The sequence below is a fragment of the Phacochoerus africanus genome, chromosome 6 (assembly GCF_016906955.1).
Source record: "Phacochoerus africanus isolate WHEZ1 chromosome 6, ROS_Pafr_v1, whole genome shotgun sequence".
Taxonomy (NCBI): Eukaryota; Metazoa; Chordata; class Mammalia; order Artiodactyla; family Suidae; genus Phacochoerus; species Phacochoerus africanus.
Genome location: NC_062549.1, coordinates 123,239,860 through 123,262,624, shown reverse-complemented (window position 1 = coordinate 123,262,624; position 22,765 = coordinate 123,239,860). Strand labels below are relative to the sequence as shown.

Sequence of the window (22,765 nt, the reverse complement as noted above, 5' to 3'; positions counted from 1 at the left end):
TGTGCACACTGATAACATTTGTAAAATTTATAGGAAGTGCATTCGCCGATGTGCTAAAATGAAGTTTGGTAAGATATGTGCCAAATGTTAACAGTTGACATCTCTGAATGGTAGGTATAGGCTCCTTATTTTTGCTCATCAGAATTTTCTAATTTTTCAATAGCAAATGTATTCCTTATAAGGGGAAGCTATTAAAAAGGGAATTTTTTTAATTGAAATTTTTTATCGTCTTTCATGGAATGTGCTAGGGTGAGAATTTTTGTAAGACATGAGATTTAAGGAGAAAAAACTTAGAGCATAGTATAAAGAGATAGTTGACTCGATTTTTATAATGTTCTTTTAATTGTGGTGTAATACACGGGGTATGAAGTTCAAAATGTATAAAGGTAACCCTGTGCTGGGTTTGGTGTTCAGCATTCCCATGCGTATTTTATACTTTTGGGGTGTGCGTATGGTATACTTATCTCCAGAAACAACATAAGTAGAATTATTTTGCATATTAAAAGATTTTATAGGAGTTCCCGTCGTGGTGCAGTGGTTAACGACTCCGACTAGGAACCATGAGGTTGCGGGTTCGGTCCCTGCCCTTGCTCAGTGGGTTAACGATCCGGCGTTGCCGTGAGCTGTGGTGTAGGTTGCAGACGCGGCTCGGATCCCGCGTTGCTGTGGCTCTGGCGTAGGCCGGCGGCTACAGCTCCGATTCAACCCCTAGCCTGGGAACCTCCATATGCCGCGGGAGCGGCCCAAGAAATAGCAACAACAACGACAAAAAGACAAAAAAAAAAGATTTTATAAATCAAATCATTGCGTGTTATCATTCTGCGTTTTTTTCAGCATCATGTCTTTTTTTCTGATCCATCAGTGCTGATAACTATGGATCTAGTTAGTTCAACCACTTTATAGTATTCTATTGTAGCAGTATGAGGTGCTTCCTTTTCTACAGTTGTGTAGAATTTTCCCTGCACAAATTTGCCATCATTTATGTGGCGTGTATACATTTAGGTTTTTAATCTTATAGTGTTATAAAACAATGTGCAAGTTTTTTACATTTATGTGTTCAAGCATATGTGTAGGAATATGTCTAGGATACGTTTCTAAAAGTAAATTTGCTAGATATTTTTTACATTTTAGGGAGAATGTGCATTTTACATTTTGATAAATGGGACATAATAGTTATGTTGATTTACACTTTCTATAAAAGTATACAGAAATGCTTGCACTTTTGTCAGCACCATATGGCCTTTCATTTTTATTTGCTAGTTCAAACATCTGTCTTTTGGGGGCAATTTTAACGTCTAAGTTCATGTCACCTTTCTAAGTTGATTGACACATCATTCAGAACTTCTCATTGCCCTTTAACCTTATTGCCTCCTGAATGTTAGGTACTTTTTTTTTTCCTGGTTGAATTATTACTCTTGCTTCCTAAATGATCTTTATCTAATGGGTGGTTTGCTTCTTCTGTGATTTGCATGTTAGATCTTTATCATTAAAGCGTTTCTTTTTTTTTTTTTGTATTTTTAAAAACATTACTAGGAAGTTTTTAAAGGTGGATAAAGTCAGTTGTGAACTTAAAATGATTTCTTAGAAGAGGCAGGAGTGCTTTTGAATTGTACTGTCTCTGTAGGTATTTGCATTTAGATTGATTTCAGGTATGAACTTTATTATGCTTCAGGAGTGGTAGAGCATCTTGGTAGTTCTTCGGCCCTTCTGAGTCAACCCTCTGGTCCATGTGTTGGTGTTGCCTAACTTTAGGAAGCATATAGTTCTCTTGGTGGAGTCCAATGTAACGAAAACAAGAAAGTCACCTTTCAGGCAGCTTAAGAAATAGGAGCAGTGACAACAGGAACGGAAGAAAAAGAGGAAGGATTATATACCAGGTAAACTGCTAATTGTATGCCAGGTGGCTTCACTGTTACTTTCTTATAAATTTTTTTTTAAACCCTCCTCATCGTTTGCCCTAGATCATTTCTTGAGGGCAGCTAGAAACAGTAGTCCTCTGTTGAAGTCAGAAGATGGCCATTGCACCTTGGAATTATTCTAGCCAAGGCGCAACCCAGGAATGGAGAAGGACCACAGGTGGGGTGGGGAGAGGTAGGGAGGCGGTGACAGGAGGAAAAACTTGAGGCTACAAGTTTAACTTGTGTTTTGTTTTGTTTGTTTTTTTGTTTTTAACGAATTTGATATATATTGCCCTCTATCCTTTTTTTTTTCTTTTTTTTCTGTACCTTCTCAGTTTGGGGAATGGGAATGGAAGATGTAGGCTGAAATTGTAAGATGTGGCTTGAGGAGTCTAGACTTGATAGAGTAACTAGACTGTGAATAGGGTTTCCTCTGGTGTGTCTTGTGGATTATGGACAGTGCCTTGGGCCAAGTTAATATTGATTGAATGAATGAATGCACACATGTGTGAATGAAGCAGCCCGAGCCCATGTCTCAGTGGGATGAGGTTTACAACCTTTATAAGGCTTGGAAGATGTGAACTCTTACGAGGTAGGCTGGTTCTCATCCAATTCTTCCTAATCCAGTTTAATCTCCCTGATCTAACTGTACACTCAGCACCTTCGTTTCTTGGTCTACTCTTCTGTACTGTATACAGTGACTATTTATTCGGATTATATAAAGCTTTTAGCACAGTGTCTGACATATGAATGGTAGCTTATTATTATTCTAATTCAGTACACAAACTATCCACTTAAGGCTTACCAAGTTAAGTATTAGTTTAATTAAAGCATATTTACACCAGCACTTGTCTCACTGACAGAACTGACTCTCCCGTGGCTATTTGTTTATCAAGAGCACAGCAGTTCATAAATAAGTGAGCTGCGGTTGTGGGAGTTGCGGGAAGGGATGAAGTTGGGAATGGGGCTCATGTGGAGAGCCCGCCCATCCCAAGACGTTTCTGCCGCCTGTTCTTGCATCCAGCCCCAGAGTAATAAATAACCTCCACCATACCCACTTCATGGCACGCTTTCCTTAGCCCTGCCAATCGTTCCCTGCCTCTGTGCGCAGGGACTGGCGAAAACGAGGAGATGTCTGAGGGAGTCGCTGCCTTGGCTCATCAGTGGTGGGTTCCCTGTGTGCTGGAGTAGACCCTCAGTCCTCCACCGGCCGTGGGCCTCTGTTCTCTCTGGGCTCTGCCCACCCCGGCTCTCCCGCCGTCCCTCTGCTCTGCAGTGCTGTCCTCCTGCTCTTCGCCGGGCACCCCAGTTTGTTCCTGAGCTGGGTTTTGTGCTTGGTGTTCCCTGGGCTTTACCGCCCTCCTCCCCCACAGTGACCATGTGACTTCACTTTATTTACACCTCAGCTTAAATGTCACCTCCCCAAAGGGACTTTCTCTTGTCAGACTTTTCTGAATCATTCTTTTCCTCATGTTCCTGCCTAGTCTGTCTGTAACAATTGATGGTTTTCTTTTTAGCTGCGTTTCCCCTGTTAGAACGTGAACCATAGGAGCGAGGGCACCTGGGCTCCTTTTGAATTTACAAGGAAGATGGAGTGATTTGGTGGATGGCATAGTGGAAATGATAAGTGATAAATCTAGGAATTCGAAAGTTTCCTGTAATTGATAGCAGAAAAGTTCCTGTTCAAGATTTTTAAAAAGTTCTGCTGTCAATCAGGAAGTGGGTAATGAATAGTCAGTAAGAACTGGACCATTTCTTAGCTGTCCCTCTGACCTCGTCCTCTGCTCCTACCTCTTGCTCACAGCCCCAGTCAGCTTGTCCAGTTTGTTGTTCTTCCAGCACATTAAAGAGGCTTTCACCTTGCTGTTTGGCACTTGCTGATTCTTCTTTTCGCAGTGATATTCTCCCAGATAGCTCTGCAGCTTCAGAACTTCTCAATTCCTTATTCAGGCTTTGCTAACATCTTTTTTTCTTGAAAGCGTGTTTGAAGATGAAGAGCAGTACAGATCTGTGCTCTTTGATGGCAGTATCTATCTTTTTTTTTTTTTTTTTGCCTTTTCTAGGGCCACACCCGTGGCATATGGAGGTTCCCAGGCTAGGGGTCTAATCGGAGCTGCAGCTGCTGGCCTACGCCAGAGCCACAGCAACACCAGATCTGAGCCGTGTCTGTGACCTGCACCACAGCTCACAGCAATGCGGGATCCTTAACCCACTGAGCGAGGCCAGGGGTCAAACCCGCAACCTCATGGTTCCTAGTTGGATTCGTTAACCACTGCGCCACGATGGTAATTCTGAATGCAGTATCTATCTTAATAGCTGTTTATATTGACTTAAAACAGGTCTTTATCTGTTATAGCTATTTTAAAAGCCTTTTTTTTTTTTTTTTTTAATGTAGAAAGAAGGTAAAAAAGAGCGAGCCGTGGTGGACAAGGTGTTTTTTTTAAGGCTCACACGGATTCTGAAAATCATGATTCCTAGAACATTTTGTAAAGAGGTAAGTCCTATGAAATTAAAATGTTCAACTGAACCTCTATAATTTTGCATAAAGTTATTAAATAAAATTATAAAGCCTTTGTTCTACTGCAGGTCAAATGTCTTCTCTGTTAGGAATGAAGACAGTATACTGAGTTTTTGTCTTTAAATCATTGCCTGTCGCGCAGGTATTCCGGTTGTTCATTGTTAGTTTTTAAATAATTTTCTCTTGTTTATAAAATATTATTTTATTTTCTGTGAAAACTGGAGTACTTCAGTACAACTGCTCTAAATGTGTATTGCTTCATTATAATGAAGACAAGATTAAATTTAGAAAGACGTTTTTATTACATTAAGATGTAACAAGTCACATTGATATGAAATATGCTTGAGGGTTGCTTTGTATTTGATAAAATGTATTTTTAAGATACTTGAATTCTTCAAGTATTTTTAGGAAGTGAGCTAGTTGTAAGAATAACATTTTCTTATCTCTTCCTTTGTCCTTTTATCAAGATTTTCTTTGTCATTTTTATTAAGTATTTTACTGATTAAAAGAATACCATGTTCTTCGTCTTAATCACCTGTGTGTTCTCTTTTTGTACAACTAGAAACATCGTCACCTTTGACTCTTCCCTTTACCTACCTTCTCCTTTCACTGATAATCTACTAATTCTTCCTTCTAAATATTCTTTCCTAGGTATTATAGCGTCCTATAATTAGTCTCATTTCAAAGAAACTCTCCATTTAAAATCTTTGCTGCCAAATCTGTCCCCTTAAAACATAATTGGCGTTCCCTTTTGGCACAGTAGGTAAGGATCTGGCATCGTCACTGTAGCAGTTTGGGTCACTGCTGTGGCACAGGTTCAGTCCCTGGCTCGAGAACTTCCACATGCTGCAGGCACAGCCACAAAACCCCTAAAAAACAAAAACAAAAGACCTCCAAACATAATTGTTTCCATTGTTCAAATTTTAAAAGGCATTAGGCTACTAATCTGTTGACAGCAAGGAGGGGTAAGTCATTCCAAAAGCGCTGTGCTTCTCAAGGTGGGGCGTGTTCCTCCATCGCTCTGGGCCCCTCCTTCTCACTTCAGCTGCCTGGCTGGTGGATTCTGTCCTTAGGAAACTCCAGAAAATAATAGCATTGGGGTTTTTTCCCTAATTAGATAGAGATAATGTGTGTTTCTCAAAAAAGAATTAGAAAATGCAGTTAGATGTTTTATTTTTTCCCTTGGTACCTAATAGCCTCCCACTCAGAACTTCTATCATTATTTCAGTGTATATAGTCTTCTTGTGTGTGAGCACCTGTTTTTAATGCAAATGAGATCACACGGACACTTTTTAAATCTGCCTCCTCTCCTATATTTTAAATGTTTTTTTTCCCCCCCCAAGCATCCTTGAGTTTCTCTTAGATCGGTCTCTTCCTTTTCATTTTTACTGTTCTTACTTACTTGGATCGTTATAATCTCTTAATTGGTCTTTTTGCAGCCTTTGCTTTTCTAACTGGTTGTCTTTCTAAAACCCTAATAAAGACATTTGGCGTCTCTTTTCCTATAGGGCACGTCACAGCCTGACTTAGCCCTTTCTTTCAGGATCATCTCCTTAAAAGATTCTTTGCTGTTTTATAGCCAGGCCCTGTGCTCTCATATTTTCCTGACATCATGTCTGTGACACCCCCTCTCCCCAACAAAAATAAATGTTTGAAAAATAGCTTAGTGCTCCTCGTCATCTTTGGGGAGGTGCCCATGACTTTAGGCATAATTAATTGTTTTCTTATTCTACAACCTTCCTGACTTTGAAGAATCTTTATTTAAAATACAGGCTCCTCTGCAGAGATTCGTGAATTACCGCCCCTTATCAGTTAACAGCTTAATGTTCACTTAACCTTTTAGCAGGGGTTTGCTGAGTATAAGGTGAATGTGACACACTGTGTAGCTCTCTGGGAGTTAGTGAGAAGATAGACGGGCCTAACTTGGCCAACCTCCCATTCTTTATAGGGAGAACAGGTGTATCTGTGCCATAGCCATTTTATGAACCATCTTGGAGGGATATTAGAGAAAAAAAAAATCCAAGCTTAGCCCCAGGTCAAGAAATTGAGATAAACTCCAATAGAAGTCACAGATGATTAATCGATTTATGAAAATAAAGAAGTGAAAATGCTGCACGTGAGTCAGTGGAAGTTCATCTATATCATAAGGTGGAGGGAGGGACTGCCTAAATCAGGCTGATCTTTAGTTTCTGACCTATTCTACAAATCCAATAATGGAATTATGGTGAATCTAAGGACATCTTTTGCATAAAAAGGCATTTCAGGACTATCAGTAATCAAAATTTGGCAGATTTTGCTAAAGTGAGACAAGTAAACTTGATCCTTACTTGAGGAAAAAAATTAAAGAACATCAAATAAAAGAAAACTGATTATCTTTGTCTGATGTTACCTTTATTCCTCAGATGATTGATTAATTTAGGATTGAGACTGTGTTTAAGGTCTGAACTCAAACGTAGTATTACAGGTTTTTGTTTGGGGGCTTTTTTTGGGTTTTTTTTTGCAAGCAAAGTTTTTATTAAAGGAAAGCAGATTGCTCCCAGGGCTGCTGGGAGGGGGAAGAAGAGCCCCCTGTCTCTGTTGTCCTTTAGGGGTTTTAATTCCTTAAAGTTGGGGGTGGGTACCAATGTGGGGTCCAGAGAGATGTCATCTTCTCCCATTGGCCTTGCTCAGTTACCTGTATCAGTCCTTGTCCAATAGGATCCTAGGGGTGGAAATGTCCCGAAAGTCCCATAGTTTCTTCGCCCTTTTCTTCCTGTTAACTGAGGCACAGGGATTAATGTCCACCTGGGCGTAGGTCCACTCCCAATAGTTAACCAGGCCTGTGGGGGTGTTACTCACTCCCTGGAGCCCTTAAGCCACAGATGTGAACCAGTTAAAGTGCCGTCTACAGGTAGCATTTGTTAAAATCAGTAGACGCTTCCGTTGTCCATTTCATACCTAACTTTGAGGTGAGGGGATAAGATAGGAGGCTGGTACCTTCCTCACTAGCCCAGTCTCGCAGCTTTGGGGGAGCCGCTGTCCCAGCTCAGTCACAGAGACGTTTTTTGACATTCTCTTCTTTCTTAGGGATTCATTTATTCATTGTGTTTATGACTCCCTGACTTGTCTTTCACTTAAAGGGCTGTATTGGCAGTACTTTTACCTGTTTTAAAAAGATGATTTATTTTGCAAAAATTACAAGGGTCACGGATGAGTTCCCCTTCAATTCCATAACTTGGGAATCAAACACATTCTCCAGCAGACATTCCTCCTGCTACAAATGTGCTTCTCTGACTTAAGCTGCTATGTTGCTGTCATAGTTTTCCAATTTAGAAAGTTTAAGGTCGGCTTTGAATGGGCGTGTGTTGGAGGTTGGAGGGTAGATTCCCATCCCACACAGGGACAGTTGATTCCTCGCCAGCCACTCAGCGTCTCATCTCTCCCCGTCCAGAATCCATCTCGCCCAGCATTGCTTGAGCAATGCCTTCTAAACAACATTTGGTTCTATCTAGAAGCTTGTAATAGTTGTATAAGCTCTGATGGATATGCAACACCGTAACTCACATGGTTCTAGTCTGTGTTTTATTTTCCATTAACTCTTTCGTCTTTTTTTTATTTGTCATCCGCATTCTCTCCTCTGTTTTACTGGGTTTATTTGATGTATTTCTAATGTCATAACCCTCTTTTGCTACCTCAGACTTCCCATCCCACCACTTACTGCTTGAAGTGATGCAAGTAGACTCACCTTTACTGGTCTGTTTTCTTACTTTTTATGGGTAAATCTTGCCTTAATGACTAAATTGAGAGCCCTGCAAGGGCAGGGGCACTGTTAGAGATTTTTTTTAAAAACCGAAGCAAATTTATTCTACTTAAGCAAAATTTTAGGCTTCAAAATTTGTTAACTGTATATTGGCAGTTATTGTCATTTTTCTTTATTAGAGTTCGTATATTAAAAATACAGGACAATCGCAATACATTGTATTTTAGGCAGTCTAAGTGATAGTGCTAGTTTCTGTCATTGACTGCTTAGGAAGGCAAAACTGGGATTCACTTTCGAATTCTGGATGAGAGATTTAGATTAAACGATCTGTAAGGTCTTTTCTACTTACATTATGTTTTAAATTTCTTTTACAAGAAAAATTGCCTATAGGTAAATGTCATCCAGCTATATTAAAGCCAGAATAAAGCTTTGAATTTGGAAATCAAAAATCTTTACCACAAGAGTTGTCTCTTTTAACCTTCTAACGTGCAGTTAATTAATTTACTATCCCTGGTTTATTTTAGACAGGCTACTTGATACTCATTGCTATTATGCTGGTGTCTCGAACATACTGTGACGTTTGGATGATTCAAAATGGGACACTCATTGAAAGGTACTTTTCTCTTCACCTTCCTCCTGTGTGTGTGAAATGCCGATTTGTGTCCCATAGAAGCATTATCTTGAGCAAGAAGTGGATTCTAAATTAGGTCTACGTACGTACGGCGAGTTCTTTCTTTGTTCCTTTACTCAGTGGATACTTATCGACTGTCTCCCTTGTGCCACAGAAAGTGATGGGGGTGTACCCACGAGTGGGCGGGAGAGACACTGTACCAAGCCCTGCAGAGCCAGTGGCTTAGCAAGGGCAACAAGTACACAGAAAATTAATGTACAGTATGATTAATGCTGCGGTGGGAACTTAGAAAAATCACCGAGTTGGGTATCTGAAATTAATGAGATAATTTGAGGACAATATGAAAGGATTACAGGGAGTCACATTGAGAATGTTTATTAACAGAAAAAAAAATTCTTAGACATTTTCTTCTGTTTCCAATGTCAGTGTTTTATATATTTTTGCATTGTAGTCTTTGTACATATTATAGTGTTAATCACTGCAATTGATGATTTTAGTTTAAAAACAGAAATAACAGTAACAGTTGGAATTTTAACATTTATCTGTTAATAAAGGATTTATTCTTCATACCAATTTGAATGTCAGTAAATGTTTTTTTCTTGGAATTTTGTTTCCTTGGGATGCAGCATTTATCAGAAAATTTTTAAAAAATACTTAATCTAATTTTTCAAATGACAATACTGAAATTTTTTAAATGCTCCCAAATTTTGAAAGTTTTTTTCTGATATCCTTGATTTGCAGCTTAGAGCACCTGTAGGAGAGGCAGGCTGCTTTACGCGCATGTTTCCTGCCTCTCCTCTCTGGGAGAAGGAAGGTTATCTGCAGAGGATTAAAACCCCAGCCACATGCCTCCCACTGAGTATGTGTGTAAATTGTATAGACTCTAATATTCAACTCGGGTCTCCCTGGCGCCTGTGGTCGGTCCCATTCTGTTTTATTTTAATCATGGTATATGAAGAGCTTAAGAAGTAAAACATGAACACAGTTCAATGTCAAACAGCCTTACAGGACTTAATCACAAAAACAGTAGCTTGTGCCCCATTCCCCATCCCCCCGCCCATAACTGTCCCTTTCCTGGAGCCAGTTTTCTGCTCTTTTTAGTTTTGTGTCGTATTTTTAATCTCTGCATTTCATCGTAACATACTGATGTTATTGTCTTTAGGTTTTTGTCTTAGAGAGCACGCACTATTTATTTTTCTTTTGCAACATGAACATTAGCTCTTTTACACTCCTACCCATGCCTGTGCTCATTCTTTCAATGTTATATAGCAGTTTTTTATTAAATCAGGATTTATTGTTTGTATGATTTCGACTCTTGTTTACAGCTGAGCCACACGCTCTTCTTTGGTAGTTTCTTTTTTTTTTTGTCTTTCTGCCTTTTCTAGGGCCTCCCCCTCGGCATATGGAGGTTCCCAGACTAGGGGTCTAATTGGAGCTATAGCCTATGCCACAGCCGCAGCAACTTGGGATCCAAGCCTCGCTGCGACCTACACACAGCTCACGGCAATGCCAGATCCTTAACCCACTGAGCAAGGCCAGGGATCCAACCCACAACCTCGTGGTTCCTAGTCGGATTCGTTAACCACTGCGCCACGACGGGAACTCCGGTAGTTTCTTTTATATACATCTTTTTGTTTTTCCCAGCATTATAAATTACAAGTTTTTGTGTGCTTTATTTTTTTGCCCGCCTCCTACTAATTCAGCTCAGGCTTATTGACAACACTATGAAATCTCAGTATTATAATATGTCAAACATGCAGGTAACATTTCTATCTTTATCACCACCCCGCCCCATACCTCTTGTTGGTTTTTTTGTCTTCCTGCTCTCATTAGGATTGATTGCACTTTAGCTCCACTAAATAGCAGTCATGTTTGAATTTACTTTTATCATCATCTTGGGATTTTTTTCCATCTTTCTCTCCTGCGTTACGTAACTCCTGCTTTTTGGATCTTTTGTTTTCTTCTTCCTCAGTTTACTTTTCTGTTTGGCAGGTGCAGTCTTTTTCTGAGAAAAGGGTACAAAGGAAGTAAAATTTTGAGAACTTGTACATCTGATAAAGTCTTGTACTCACTTGATCGGTAATTTAGCTGTATTTATGCACATTCCAAGTTGGAAATCACTTTCTGTTAGAACTTGGGAAGCATCATCCTTATCTTCTAAAGAGCTCAGGGGTTCTCAGCCTTGGCTGGAGGATCACTGGAACCATGTGGGGGATTTTGAGAATGCCTGGGCCCGCCCCAGAGAGAGTCTGGCTGAAGCCCCTCCCCCTGGCGATTCTAATGCTCGGCAAGGTTAAAAACCATTGGTCTGGAGTTGCCATCCTGGCTCAGTGGTTAATGAATCTAACTAGGAAGTACGAGGTTGCGGGTTCGATCCCTGGCCTCGATCAGTGGGATTAAGGATCCGGTGTTGCCACGAGCTGTAGTCTAGGCCAGCAGCTACAGCTCTGATTAGACCCCTAGCCTGGGAACCTCTAGGTGTTGCAGGTGAGGCCCTAGAAAAGGCAAAAAACAAACAACCCAGAAAAACCCCACTGTTCTGGCTTCTGCCTTGGGTGCTGAGGTACATTCCTGTGCTAATTGCCCTGCCTTAGCCACCACCTGTTTTTACCCACTAAGGAAGCTTTTGTTATTTCTCTATTGATGATGTATTGATGGTGTTTAGGAATTTCATTGAATGTTGGTGTGAATTTTTTTTTTTTTTTTCATTTGTGGTGGTTGTACTAGGAACCAAGTTGGTTCTTTTCAATCTAGAAACTCTTCATTCTGAGAAAATTTTTTTGTGTTTTTCAAAAAGTTCTTCCTCTCTCTTTGTTTTTCCCTGCGCTTTTTCTGGAATCCTTACAGAGTGTTGGACTCTCTGGACTGATCATCTGATTATCTTATGATTTCTCTGCCATTTTTGTCTCTGACATTTTATTCTATATTCTAGGAAAGTTCTTTTAACTTTATCATCCACGTTTTTATTTGTTTTAATTTTATTTCCAAGAGCTTTCTTTTTTTTTTTGCATGAATGTGCATTTTTGTAGCAATCACTCTTTCAAGTCTGTGACTTTCACTGTCCTTTGTTGTTCTGATCTTCGTCACTCATGTTAGAACGTCCCTTAAGCAGTCGCTTGTGGCTATGTGTTGATATTTAACTTATTAGGAGACAGGTTGTGGGATTGTGGATTGTCTGGTTTCCCTGAAGGGTGTTGTCTGTTTGTCGGGAGAGTCTGGTCAGTTGTGTGTGTGTGTGTGTCCTCTAACAAATTCTAAGTTAAGCCTAAGTGTAATTAAAGTGTTTGCTCATTGCTCTTAGCACATCAGCTTTAGGAGGATCAGTTTTATGGCCAAGTTCTGGTTCTCTGAGCTTTGTGCATCAACTCATTTGCATCATTTGTATAATTAACATAGAGAAGCCGTTTATGTCCTTTGACATGGTTATAGAAGTTTGTTTTTTCCTTTGATGACTTATTATTTAAATGTCATATCTATTAATAGAAATGTGGGCTCCATACCTATAGCATTATTAATTATCTGTGACAAAAATAACAGGTTACATCTATTATGTAACATTATGTAACATTATATTAGATAACTGTATAGAATTAGTCACGTAATACATACAAAGAACCCTGCACAGTCATGCTATAGGATAGAAGATTTTTTTTTTTTAAAGTTTCCACCTTTTATTCAGATTTTGCGATTTCATATTTTTGTAACCTAAAAGATTAGTTTTCTAAACCAGGATTTCCAATTTTAATTAAATAAAATGCTTATTTTAATTTTCTCAGACTGAATGCCCTGGAGAAAATGCATTACTTAGAGTAGGTGGTGTATTAATTTAATTAGTGATGATAGATAAGAGGAAAGTTACTACATAGCATTGAAACCAAAACACCTCTGACTCAACCCAGCCTAAACCCAGACTGGGCCTTGAGCCCACAGGTATTTAATTAGAATCACTCACTCAGTGTCTGGCCTTACTGAGGCTCAGGTTTTTGTGTCTCAGTGAGAGACAAAATGATGGACAAGAAATAGATTAAGAGGACGCTTGTGAGAGATACCACTGGGCAGGCAAAGAAGCCCTGCCCTGAGCGGTTAGGTGGGCTACATTTTTATAATCTAAGGAGAGTGGGGAGGGTGAAAAGCCCGCCTTCTTCCTTGTCCGTCAAGTAGAGGGCGGGCTTACATCATTAGCTCCTCCTCCCTGTGGGCTCAGACTAGGCCTGGTGCTTATTCATATCAGCAGAAGGGTGGTCACAGGTGCTAAAGTATGTTGAATCATCTCAGGTTTCTGCATAATGAGGGTTTCCTCCTTTGGCGAGTATGTCCTCCATCCCTTAACTTCCTGTCCTTGGTCCTAAAGATCAGTATCTTGCTAAACTTGAAGGCAGGCCACATTTCGTCTTTCACCTAATGACCTGAGGCATATCTCGTGCTTTTACTTACGGTTTTACGGTTAAGCAAGACCTCCCTCATTCCATGACATTCTGATGGCTTTCTTGAGCAATTACTAACTTACAGTGGTCTCCCAAAGTTCCCTAGGTCTCCCTCTCTGTCTGTGGTCCCCTCCCGGGACTTGTACAACTGCTGTGTAACTATCCTACTCCAGCCCTATCAGCATGAGCCAACTTAGAATTCTATTAGAGTAATCAACTTGTTGGGTACTTGGTTTTTAAATTTAGTTATGAAAAAAATTGTAAAAATGTAGAAAAAAAACTGAAGAGTTTTTAAAAAACAAATTATTTCGATAATTTAAACTTGCAGAAAAGTTGTTAAGAGTAATACAAGGAACTTCCTAACACTCTTAACCCAAGTGCACTGATTATGAAAACAGGCATTTTAAAGTTAATTGTTAACTTTCTCCTAAATAAATATTTTAAAACATTAAAAGCTTCTGCTCTGAATGAGATCTTTGATATCTGGTCAAATTAAAAGTTTTAAAAAACTTTGAATTCATAATACAGGACAGTTTTATTTGAAAAATTAACACTTTTCTAACATGCTACTAAGGTACATTGTAGATTTATTTCTCTGTCTTTTCCATTTTGCCTCTTCCAAAGTATGTTTAGATTCATATACTTCTGCTAAAAGGGAGTCTCTTAATATACTTCATTTTAGTATCCTTCACGTCCTTCAGGCTTACTTGTTGGCACTGACTTAGGGCTTTGGAGGGGGCAGACTGTTCAAGGGGGAGGCTGGCAAGTCTGTGAGGTGGAGAGCAGTCATTCATTCTTGCTGCTGCTGTTAGGGGGACGTTTTCCTCTCCCCTTGTAGGTTCTTCCGGCTGGTCTAAGAATTCAGTTGACATGAGACAGATTAACATGAGAAAATCAAACAAAATTTTAATAACATGTATACATGGGAGAGACCAGGAGAGCTTAGTAAGTCACCAAAATGGCCAAAGCCTTCACCTTAAACACCATCCTCAGCTAAAGACAAAGAGCATGTTGGGGTAGAGGTTTAGGGCTTCACGGGGGAGGGAGGCGATTCACACGGAGATGGAAAAGCAGATGTTTGGTAAACAAATGCTGGCTGGGCCCCGTGGAGACCACAGGACACAGAGTGGACTCTGATCTCTAGGTCCTGCCTGGTTACCTCCCCACACTTAGCCGGTTTCTTTTCAGATATCTTTGGTCATAACTCTATTCCAAAAGCAGGCCCTTTTCTTATTCTTTAGGCAACTGCGGGGGAGGCAGAAAGACTCCCTGGGAGTTCCCTCGTGGCTCAGTGGTTAAGGATCCAGCATCATCACTCCTGTGGCTTGAGTCACTGCTGTGGCATGGATTTGATTCCTGGCCCAGGAACTTCTGCATGCTATGGGCATGGCCCCCCTCAAAAAAACCAAAAAGACTTCCTGAATCTTCTGTTTCTTAAAAATAATCAGCCTGAAGTTTCCGTTGTGGCACAGCAATAATGAATCCGACTAGTATGCATGAGGACGCTGGTTCGATCCCTGGCCTTGTTCAGGGGTTTAAGGATCCAGCATTGCTGTGAGCTGTGGTGTAAGTCGCAGACATGGCTCGGCTCTGGCATTGCTGTGGCTGTGGTATGGGCTGGTAGCTGTAGCTCCAGTTCGACCCCCTAGCCTGCGAACTTGCTTATGCCACAGGTGCAATCCTAAAAAAGACCAAAAAAAAAAAATCAGCCTAAAATAATCTTTATGCCTAAAGACACATTTTGAGGTGGCAGATTTTGTTCCCCTATATGCCATATGTAGTCATAAGTATATATTTTTGCCAACCTGGCTACAAATAGCATTTTAAAATTACTGAACTAGCTTAAAATTCCTATATGTTTTGGAAGTAATATGTTGGTACTACTGTAAAATTACTCTATTGATTATCATTTTTCTTTTGCAGTGGAATAATAAGCAGAAATAAAGTTTTGTTCAGGAAACCATTTTTTAAATTTATAGCTGCTACTCCAATGGTAAATCCTTGCTGAATGATAGCATGTGCTTTACCGGAGTGTGATAACCTTGTGTGTTTCACAGCTTGGGCAGCACTAAAGCACTTTAGTTCTATGTAACGTTTGGTTCAAACAATTTTAATTTGAACCTCTAAACTTTTTGTATTGTCTTAATTGCTTCTCGTCTCTAATATTCTTATTGCTGTAAACAACATTTTTGTGGGGTTTTACCTTTTTTTTGTGGTGGTTTACCTTTTTTCTAGTTCAGCTTCACTTTTTTTTTTAACTTTTTTACTTTTTAGCAGCTGTGTCAAAATTGGACTATTGATTTTTCTATCAGTCTAGAGTAACATTTCCCAAAGTGTTTCTTTGGAATCTTAGCTGTGGTGGAGGGAAGGTTAGTGTTACCAAGCCCTCTCAGAGAGTTTTCTGGTGCATCTTATACATTAGAGCTTTGAGAAGGTCTTTGGTAAAGACATTCACTAGCTTTGTTTCACCCAGATTTTCCTACATTTATTTGACCCTGGAACTTTTTTGCTCCAAAAGATCAGTTCCCATTGCTTGGCATTATTCCCCTGCTGCCTCATAAAACAAATTATGTCTCAATTGTATGAATGTCTTACCGCTCATTTCTCTGTATGGGGCTAGGTTTGAGTCACTTAACACACTGTTTTACAAGATATATTTAATTTACTTTGGGGAATATTAATATTATTTGAAAAAAAAGTAGTGATCAAATAAATTATATCTTTATGCTAGATCACAGACATTTAGTATTCAGAGATCCTTTACTTACGATGATACAATGATTTGCAACTTTAAAAAAAAATAGGGGAACCCTTACTTTAAATAAGTTCTTAATGGAGCTTTTTAAAAACAGATTAAAAACAGATAAAATAGTTGAAATCCCACCACCATCTGTTTGGGTAAATTTTCTCAGGCCCACAGCCAGTTGCATTCTTAGCTGGTTGTGCTCTATAGTAGCAGAATTGAGTACCAGTGGAGACCTTATAGCCCACAAAGCTTAAAATGTTCGCTTTTGGCTCGTTATACTAAGAGTTTGCTCATCTGTTGTTAGTCTCTCTTTCCCTGCCAGTAGTTCATACAGATGACAATCAGGATGTTAAAATATTTAAAAACAAAGGAATACTAGTTTGTTTTATCCACAGAAATTCATCCCTGGGTCTATAAAGCTGTTAATTGTTTCACCTATAAAACAGCCTATTTCAACCTGTTATTTAATTACTGTTTTTATGAAGGAGAGAACTAGCTCTCTTCTTACTTAATTTTGCCATTTATAGAATGTTTTCCAAGCAAGCTGTTTAAAATGATAACATTTCAAAAGTTCATGTTTTTGTGAGAAAATACTTTTAGCGTCTTTTTTCTTCCTGATTCTTTTGATTCAATAAAAACTTTCAAAAATAATTTTAGAGATTTGCAGAGGTTTTATAGTGTGAAAATTGCTTTTTTTTTTTTTTTTTTGCAACTAATGCATTGCATGTGGTGGTTTGCAGTGGTATCATTGGTCGTAGCAGAAAAGATTTCAAGAAATACTTATTCAACTTCATCGCTGCCATGCCTCTCGTAAGTGTGATTCTTAAACAATTTTTACATAGGGAAAAATATGGCATCTAACTAAACTCTTTTAAGGATTTTTACTTATTAAGTTCTTTAAAGATTTATGGTACTAAGTTTTTTTTCGAGTTTAGTTTTATAACTTGGAGCAGAATTTTTCAAGCCTTTACACCAGATAGAAAAATGTAACAGAATTTTTTTTAGTTTCTTTGTAACATACGTAGGTGTATACAAATGTAGATCATTTTTTTGACCTTTAGTCTGGGGGTTTCTTAAATATTAGTAACTTCCCACTAGATGGAAGTAGTACCTCTCTCCCAGTTGTGACAACAAAAAAATGTCTTCATTGTCTCCAAATATGGCCAAATGTCCCATGGTGCTAAGACGAGGTTGTGGAGGCAGAGAGGTGACAACAGAAATCCTAGTTGTGAATCGTGGCTCTCAGCCCACAGCTCTTATGGTAACTTGAACCACTAATGTAATTTAATTTGAATTGCAATTTATTATCTGAATTTACTAAAAATAAAAGTAGGTGGTCTAAATTATAATTGTTTAAAATAGAAAATTGAGATAAGCATAAGCAGCATCAATCTCAATTAAGATTGAGATTCAGCAGAAAACCAGTGTTTTCTTGAGAAAATTTTTATGTAAATGTGACTTCAGAATTATGAAAGAATTAATTATAATGGTGAAAAAGAGTAGTAAAGCTAACCCCAGAAATAATTTAGCAAATGGCATTAGTTAGTATGAAACATATATATGTAAAATATATATATATATATATATATATATATATATATTTTTTTTTTTTTTACAAATGCGAGTACAGTGTGTATAGAATCCCGTTGTCTAAAGTTGTAGTGCTGCTGGCAGGAAGAAGATATATTACACATAAATGTCAGTACTCCTAAAACAAGTTCTTTACATTGGGTAGAAAGGTACAGATTTGGCTTTTTGTTTGTTCACATACACCCCCCCACCTGCTGAAAAAAAAAGAAAGGCAGCAAGATGTTTCTCATAATTAATGGTACTAATATATTCTACACTTGGTCTTAGCCAAAAGGCCGAGAAGTGATGGTACTAATATATTCTAAAATTAAGTTCCAGGTAAAGGGTAGTAGGGCTAATTGCACTTGATTTAGTATGTTCTCTTTGTATCTTTGTAAATTTTGAGTAAAACAGAACTGAATTATATCAATTTGGACTGTCATTTGGGGAGAAAGCCAATGATAGGGAAATAAATTATGATTTAGTAAGTAGAAATGAAGCAAAACCAATGTTATGTGTTTTTTGTTCTAGATCTCCCTGGTTAATAACTTCTTGAAGTTTGGGTTAAATGAGCTCAAACTGTGCTTCCGAATAAGACTAACCAAGTACCTCTATGAGGAATACCTCCAGTAAGTGACCTATTTTTATATTAAAAATACTTAAGTTGAATAACACTTAGGATGTTGAGATGTCGAAGTTTTTCTTTCCGATTGGATGTGTTTTTCATGGGACTTGCTCTTCCAGACCCGGAAGCGTATAGGCAAAGACCTCAGCTTTTTGGTGTCTAATCCTGGTTCTTCTCCTTTAACTGGCAAGTCCTCCTTTTCTGGACTTGTTTCTGTGTCTCTAAAATGCATTCATTTGCCGCTTCTAGCCCCCAATTTTTCTGTTTCTATGAGTTTACACTACGTAGTACAATGCGAATTTTTTTCTTGTTTTTAAAACCATTTGTTTTATAGTCATTTTCTTGCTCTTGTTCTAGAGCTTTCACATACTATAAAATGGGAAACCTGGACAACAGAATCGCTAATCCAGACCAGCTGCTTACGCAGGATGTAGAAAAGTTTTGTAACAGTGTAGTTGATCTGTATTCAAATCTTAGTAAGGTAAGTCTCTCTATTCTTTCGGTTGTTGTTAATTTGTTGAATTTTGAATCTAAGCAAATTTATATAGAATTGACTTGATGACCATAATAGCAGCGTATAAATATTTCATGCTTTTATAAGAAAATACTAGTTATTACAGTAGTTTTAACTACAGTTACTTAATTTTTTGTATTGTTGTGACATGCTTTGGCCAAGAACTGAGAATGAATGTCATTTAAAGACGTCACCAGAATTTTGCCAGCTGGCTCTATTCACTGTTCTATGATAACCTGTACGGGAAGGGAGGTGTGTTTATGTATGACTGAATCACTTTGCTGTACAGCAGAAATGAGCACCACATTGTAAATCAACTATGCTTCAATAAAATTAAATTAAAAAAAGAATTTTGCAGGCTGATTTCAGTAAAACAACAGAAATTTGGATTTTTTTTAAATCTCTTGACTTGTATTACTTCTGGCAGTTGTTAGAGTTTGATGGTCAATTATTTTTAATTCCACATCCATAATGCTAGGTTAAGATGTCTTCCTGCCCATTCCTCTCCTTCAGTGTCTCTAATTCTAATAGATCATTTAAGTCATAGGCAAAGAAAACTCACAGGATATTAGTATATTTCAGTCTTTGTGACTGCTTTTTATCCCGCTCCTTCCCAGGAGAGTGCAAAACTTTTGACTCTGATGATAGGCCAGAACCGGTTTCCTTCCTGCTAATTACATCAGTTCTTGCGTATCACCCTCCCCCTCGCCACCCTACAGCTTTCGCTATAGTCTTCTCATTAAGCCGTCTTCGTGGTGGTTGCCGCTGCACTGGCGGGACTGTGAGACTATCTGCCCACTCCCCTTCCTCTTTATCTCAGATGCCCCATTTCCCGGTCCAGTCCACATGGCTGCTGCAGTCTGCGGCCAGAGCTTTTCTCAGACTGACCACAGTGGATCCATGTATCCAGTCTTTTTTTTTTTGTCTTTTCTAGGGCCGCTTCCTGCGACATACGGAGATTCCCAGGTCAGGGGTGTAATTGGAGCTGTAGCCACCAGCCTACGCCACAGCCACAGCAATGCCAGATCCGAGCCATGTCTGTGATCCACACCACAGCTCACGGCAACGCCGGATCCTTAACCCACTGAGCAAGGCTAGGGATCAAACCCGCAACCTCATGGTTCCTAGTCGGCTTTGTTAACCACTGAGCCACGACAGGAACTCCCACACATCCAGTCTTGAGACCAAAAAAAGAAAAAAGAAAAGCTGTGTAAAGGAGTTAGGTGGTATCATAAGAGTAAGATTGCTCCCACTCAGCCGTGTGGATGGAAGGAGGTCAGGCAGTTCTGGGAAGAGTGACAGTATCCACAGGAACTTCACCCTCGTGAAAGCTGCTACTAAGATACCTTTTCACCTCCTGCCAAACTTTGTTCTTTATTTAGCTAAGTCTTTACTACTGATCCGAACTCTAAAAACCCCAACAACTACAAATTATTCAGTAATTCTGCTTTTTCCCTCCCCCCCCATTACCACATTTTAAAGTTGTTCTCTAGGGGTGAGGGGCCTGTACATAATATTTTCCATGTGATTCTGTAGACACCGTTGTATATTCTTTATTACATCCTGGCACTTGAGCAGGTCTCTAGCTCTGGACTTGTCAAATCTGCATAGAGAAAAATATTATGAAATTAATTGCAATAGTGCTGTATATTACAGTACATTTACTTTTTAGAATATCATCTGAACCCTTAAATTGTGAGTCATTATTTTTGTCAGTGTGTACTTGAGTTTTATATGTCTAAGTATGTGTATAAATATGTTTAACTTCTTGATAATTTATAAGGCAAGAGAGAAAAGGTTCGTCTTAGTATAAGTCAATTAATAAACTAAGCCACCTGTCCTAGCAGTAATGCAGATTTTAGTCAGCAAGGGGTAGCTGTGACCTTAAAGTAAATGAACACAATTTGAGTGTCTTGAAAAACACTTCAAAATGTATATAGCTTGTGGTGTGTCAGTGGTTACAACTGAGGTCATTTTATCCAGTGTCTTTGTACTACATTGAGAAACTGCAAAGTGAATAATGGTGAATTATCACAGTAGAGCTGCCTTCGCTGAGGGAAAATGATAAATATTTTTCTTTGGTCAGGCTGTCTCCATTCGGAGTTTCTCGAGAATGAGTACTGTGTCTTTTACGTGTTCACCGAGCTGCATACTGTTCCAGTACATTACACGTAGTGGGAGCTCTGCATGTTGACAGTTATGTGTTAGATTTTGAGTAGCATTTTGTATTTAACATGTTGTATTAGCTATTCGTCTGGGCAGTCTAGTTCTTTTTAATTCTCCACCTTCTGATGTTTATTTTACAGCCATTTTTAGACATAGTTTTATATATCTTCAAGTTAACGAGTGCAATAGGAGCTCAGGTAAGTTTACTTTTGTTCTTTTACATTTGCTGTGAGACTGTGATGCGAATGGCTGGACGGTTTATAAGAATTTTTATGTAGCTCAAAGAATGTGTTTTTCTAAGATGTACCTAACAAAGTCTGGTTATAAAATAACACTGTATTCGAGATTTTCCATGTATTCTGGTTTGACTAAATTTTCCTTAAGTCAGATAATTTTTGTGGCTTTAATAACCAGAAGGACTTAAACTTTGAACATAGATGTATTTATTGTTGCAGAGTAATGTCTAAAAAGAGATTTGGAGACTGCTGTTTTAATATGAAATTTGGAAATGTCAGAAATACCTTTGGAAAGGCTGTAACAGTTTCCAGAATATTTTATAATATAAATGGTAGATTCTCTTCTTGCTCCTTCTCTCTGATATTTATGTTGGTAAGAATAACCTTAAAATGTTCTGAGTATTCTCATTAAAGTCTAACTTTAGTCATTTAATATGTAATATTATTATTATATATTTATGACAAAGCCATATAATAGTGTGGTTGTTTTATATATGTATGTACATGTGTGTGTGTATAGTTTTTGTAATTGATTAGTAAATTTATAGAGTGATTTTTGTTCATTCCAGAACATTGGGGAAAGCAGTTTTTATTTATTTATTTATTTATTTATTTATTTAGTCTTTTTGTCTTTTGTTGTTGTAGTTGTTGTTGTTGTTGCTGTTGCTATTTCTTGGGCCGCTCCCACGGCATATGGAGGTTCCCAGGCTAGGGGTCCAATCGGAGCTGTAGCCGCCGGCCTACGCCAGAGCCACAGCAACGCGGGATCCGAGCCGCGTCTGCAACCTACACCACAGCTCACGGCAACGCCAGATCCTTAACCCACTGAGCAAGTGCAGGGACCGAACCGCAACCTCATGGTTCCTAGTCGGATTCGTTAACCACTGCGCCACAACGGGAACTCCAAGCAGTTTTTAAATTTTAATTTTCTTGTCTATCTTCCTAAACTTTTGATATCAGATTTAGTCATCTTATAACTTGTTTTTACTATAAACAAGTGACTAGGCTTAATATCTTTTTATATGTATATTATAATATTTTAATGGTACTTATTACATGTTTTAGAATACTTAGATGTATCTCCATGTACTAGTTATCTCTTTTGCCTGTACTTCTAGTAATCATTGAAGTGCACTGGATCAATCATTGAACTTAAGAGATCTTGAATACACGCTGTATTCCATACGTATTGTGCTAGGCAGTCTGAATAAAAAGATGAGTAAGACACAGTTCCTAGTGAAGAGGAATTATGATCTGGTGACAGGGTAGGTATTCAGACAATTGTAGTGCTGAGTGGTAGGTCCAGTCATGGAAGGTTGAATAATGTATTCAGCGTCCAGGAGAATTGGAGCTGATACTTGAGCTGCTTTGAGGATGGTGAGTAGGCCTCCATTGGGAACAGCAGGCTTGCCAGACAGGAGAACACCTCTGAATGGCGTGTTCAGGCAGCAGTTTTTTCACTGTGGCGGAACATGGGCTTCTGTGGGAAAGAGGGAAGAGCCTTTGATGCGCTTGGAAAGGCAAGCTTGACGCTTCTCCGTGGACGGGGTCCGTGGGTGATGAGGCGCTTTACCACATTAGAAAGTATGGCAGCTGGAGGCGAGATGTGGGATGGAAAGGAGACTGAGGTCATTTGGAGGAGGTGAGCTTGAAACAGAGTAGGAGCTGAAGATGTAGAGTGTGTATTTGGAGATAATAC

General features: G+C 38.8%; 1 protein-coding gene across 3 annotated transcripts in view; it reads left to right on the top strand.

Annotated features, from left to right (window-relative positions):
- The window catches only part of ABCD3 (ATP binding cassette subfamily D member 3), an 81,267-nt gene that overhangs the window by 28,061 nt on the left and 30,441 nt on the right, over window positions 1–22,765 (top strand). For all 3 annotated transcript variants that reach the window (XM_047785257.1, XM_047785258.1, XM_047785259.1), the window contains exons 3-8: window positions 4,294–4,392; window positions 8,680–8,768; window positions 16,697–16,766; window positions 18,057–18,154; window positions 18,508–18,631; window positions 20,971–21,027. In XM_047785257.1, the coding sequence (XP_047641213.1) occupies window positions 4,294–4,392; window positions 8,680–8,768; window positions 16,697–16,766; window positions 18,057–18,154; window positions 18,508–18,631; window positions 20,971–21,027 (537 nt within the window). The remainder of the gene's footprint in view (window positions 1–4,293; window positions 4,393–8,679; window positions 8,769–16,696; window positions 16,767–18,056; window positions 18,155–18,507; window positions 18,632–20,970; window positions 21,028–22,765) is intronic.